Source organism: Hippocampus zosterae, chromosome 2 (genome assembly GCF_025434085.1).
Source record: "Hippocampus zosterae strain Florida chromosome 2, ASM2543408v3, whole genome shotgun sequence".
In the NCBI taxonomy this organism is placed as follows: Eukaryota; Metazoa; Chordata; class Actinopteri; order Syngnathiformes; family Syngnathidae; genus Hippocampus; species Hippocampus zosterae.
Window position 1 is genome coordinate 34099305 of NC_067452.1, and position 3441 is coordinate 34102745.

The 3441-nt window shown below is 45.2% G+C and overlaps 1 protein-coding gene and 1 long non-coding RNA gene across 2 annotated transcripts; one reads left to right on the forward strand and one right to left on the reverse strand.

Moving 5' to 3' along the window:
* Positions 1–761: 761 nt before the first annotated feature.
* Positions 762–1159, reverse strand: LOC127595710 (uncharacterized). Its single transcript, XR_007961311.1, has 2 exons — positions 975–1159; positions 762–863 (listed from the first exon to the last, which is right to left on the reverse strand). It is a non-coding gene; the product is annotated as an uncharacterized LOC127595710 (long non-coding RNA).
* Positions 1160–1497: 338 nt separating this feature from the next.
* On the forward strand, positions 1498–3369 carry b3gnt7l (UDP-GlcNAc:betaGal beta-1,3-N-acetylglucosaminyltransferase 7, like). The gene has a single exon (XM_052057383.1). It carries the CDS (start codon positions 1771–1773, stop codon positions 3001–3003), a length of 1233 nt encoding a protein of 410 aa, XP_051913343.1. The 5' UTR covers positions 1498–1770; the 3' UTR covers positions 3004–3369.
* Positions 3370–3441: the final 72 nt, after the last annotated feature.

The following is a 3441-nucleotide window of genomic DNA, read 5'->3' on the forward strand; positions in this document are numbered from 1 at the left end:
GAAAGTTGTGTTATTTTGACTTCAAAATGACGCCGCGTGAGTGGCTGCCTTTCCAGCAGCTCCTATATTTTGTTGTTCTACTTCTTCCTTTCACAACTGATGCTGTGAATCGGGAATTTCTCCATTGCGAGACTAATAAAGGTTTTCTTATCTTAAAATGGTTAAAATATACAATATGAACAAAATATTGGAGCTGGGGGGGGGCAGTTCAGCGCATCCCACACCCACTGCCTCAAGACAGCTGGGATAGGCTACCGCACGCCCGCGACTGTCGTGAGGATAAACAGGTGAGAAAATGGATGGCTGGATCGCATTTGTACCCCACTAGTGGCGTCCAAGTACAGTCCAAGCTGTTGTAATTTTCCATTATGTCCGCTAGAGTACACCAGAGCTATTCTAAAATTAGCTTAGTGGCTCTTACTCTGACCTTTGATGAATGATGGCTGATAAAGCGCTTATGTGGAATGTATTTCTCTTAGTAATGTATTATAAACAATAACATATTACTCTCTTTAATCTCATTTTTAAATTGTTATTTCTAACAACTAAACTCACATGTAGTTGTTAAAATTCCTGTACGAGAACGAGCCAATTCAACTGTGAAAAATGGGAAATGCGCTATACTATCAATCACATACCTGTCAACTTTTCGGAGCGCCAAACTGTATAGTCTACCAAAAAAATCCTTATAAAGAGCAAAAAATCCTTATAACATACCAAAGCATTTTATATGTCAAAATAACGGCAGGAAAAAAACCACGAAATTTTCAATGATATTTATTGTAGATCTCCATAATACAATGTCTGGTTAATGTCTAATCATCATTCTACTTAGTGGCATTACTGTGTTCAGAGTTGTATTCCTGCGTTACTTTTTTCATCAACTCCAAACATTGAAAACACAGAAAAAAATAGCCATTCAGCACTTTCAACTAGATTTTAACTAGGAACCACGTGATTTACTGGAAAGTTACCGGAAATGAAAGCATTCGAGTAGACTAGCATCATTCTGGGCAAAAGCAAACGGAACTACCTGTTAGGGGGGAAACAAAACGGAAATTTTCAGAATCCGTATGATTTGTGCGATACGGCCATATACGTAAGATTCACCACAAAATCCGTATGAACTATGGCTAAACCGTATGAGTTGATGGGTATGCAATCATCAGAAATAGAATATTCAATTTATTTGTGCAAGTAATGCGGAATGACAGAGATACAACGATGAAAAGGCTACAGTAATAAAGCCACTACACGTGCAAAGTGGCAAAAGTGTCACTGCCAAAGGTATTAGTCAACTGTTTTGTAACTTAATGGCAAGGGGAAATGTCAGAATGTCTGCTAACGAGGCCCCGTTGAATCCAAAATGAGCCCAATACCAAGTGTGTACTTTTCTGTAGGTTTCTTTCAAGACGCACAATAAGCTTGTCGTTGACACCTGTTACCAACAAGTAATGGGAGAAAGGGGAGGATATATTTGGGAGGAGGAGGAGAGTGAGTAGAACGGGGGTTTGAGTGCGTGTGTTCACACCCGCTCGTGGCCCACAGCATTTCCCCACTCTCGATTGCCCCGCACCGTCTCCAGTTCAACGCCACCATGGCCAAAGAAAGCCCCGGGACCACCTCGGTGACAACGCATCCTGTTATCCGGCTGCAAGGGGGCCTTGGGGGGTAACACGAGAGGGAGTGCTGGAGACGAGAGACACACAGTTGAGGGGACATCACGATGGTGGTCCAAGGTGAAGCGTTGGAGATCCGTGGACCACTGCAATGAGCATCATGAAGTTGCTTTTCCGAAGAAAGCGTCTCGGTCTGCTGAAGCTCGTTCTGAGCCTCTCTCTGTTCTTCGCCTCTCTCCTCCTGTTCCACACGCTCAAATTCCCGGAGGACACCACCGGTTCCTACACGCGGCACCCCGGCTGTTCCGAGGGGGGTTTTTTTTGGAAGAAATGCAGCAAGCCTACTTTGACGAGTCATAACCATGTGACGGTTCCCAGTGCGCGAGGGGCACACTACAATCGCAGCGCTCCTTTCTGGGATGCGCAGGTGCTTAACTGCAGCGAGGACGCCGCGGTCAGGACAACAGACTGGTTCCAGAGGTTAGACCCAAGGTTTCACCAGTTCGTACTCCATCGTCACTGCAGGTACTTCCCGATGCTCATCAACCACCCGGAGAAGTGCACAGCCACGGTAGGAGAGGTGCACCTCCTAATAGTGGTCAAGTCCATCATCGAGCAGCACGATCGCCGCGAGGCGGTGCGCAAAACCTGGGGCAGGGAGTACACAACGGAAGGGAAGAGCATCAAGACCCTTTTTCTTTTGGGCAGTCCTTCAGTTGGCAAAGACACCAAGAACCTACAAAAGCTGATCGAGTATGAGGACCAGATCTACAAGGACATCCTGCAGTGGGATTTCATGGACACCTTTTTGAACCTAACCCTGAAAGAGGTCAACTTTCTCAAATGGTTCGACATCTACTGCCCGGGTGTGCAGTTTATATTCAAAGGGGATGACGACGTGTTTGTGAACACAAACAACCTACTGGACCTCATCAGCTTCAAGGTGGAGGAGCACAAGGAGACCACCCTGTTTTTGGGGCACACCATTTACAAGAGCTTTCCCGTCCGGAATAAACAGAGTAAATACTACATTCCAAAGGAGCTCTTTGATAAGCCATACCCTCCTTATGTGGGAGGAGGGGGGTTCCTCATGTCCTCCGAGTTGGCCAGGAGGCTCTTTGTGGTCTCAGAAGATCTGGAACTGTACCCTATTGATGATGTCTTTTTGGGCATGTGTCTGCAGAGGCTCCACCTGAATCCAGAGACGCACTCCGGTTTCAGGACCTTCGGCATTACCATGCACCGGGTGAGCCCCATGAACAGCGAACCGTGCTTTTACAAGAACCTCATTCTGGTGCACAAACTAAGCACCCAGGAGCTCCTCAAAATGTGGAGCCTGGTGCACAACGAAGAACTGGTTTGTGCAAAGAGGGCCTCTTTTTGACATGACAGTGCAATAATCTATGTATGAAAGCAGAGAGCACTTGATTCTGAAGCAATATCAGACTAATTTGTTTGCTCCAAAGTGAATCGATCCACAGTTTGGAGTCCTTTTTACGTTTGGGAAACCACTACTACACAACTCTACTGTCCAATTCTCGGTGCCATTTCAAGTTTGAGCCTCACAGATCAAGAACGAAAGCAAAAAGTTGAGTGGCTGTTGTGCCTTAACATTGTGCAAGAGTTTCATTGTCCAGAGTCAACAAAATCAGGGTAAAAGGAAACCAAATTGTCTGAAATTCGTTTTTTGATTGTTTGTTTTATTGTACAATGTAAATAAAAACTAAAGGTCTGTTCACCCCTGTTAAAAGTGACTTGTTTAATTCATGAACAGCGACAGGCTGTTTGGGAATAACGCCACAGTCATCAAATCTATCCAAAC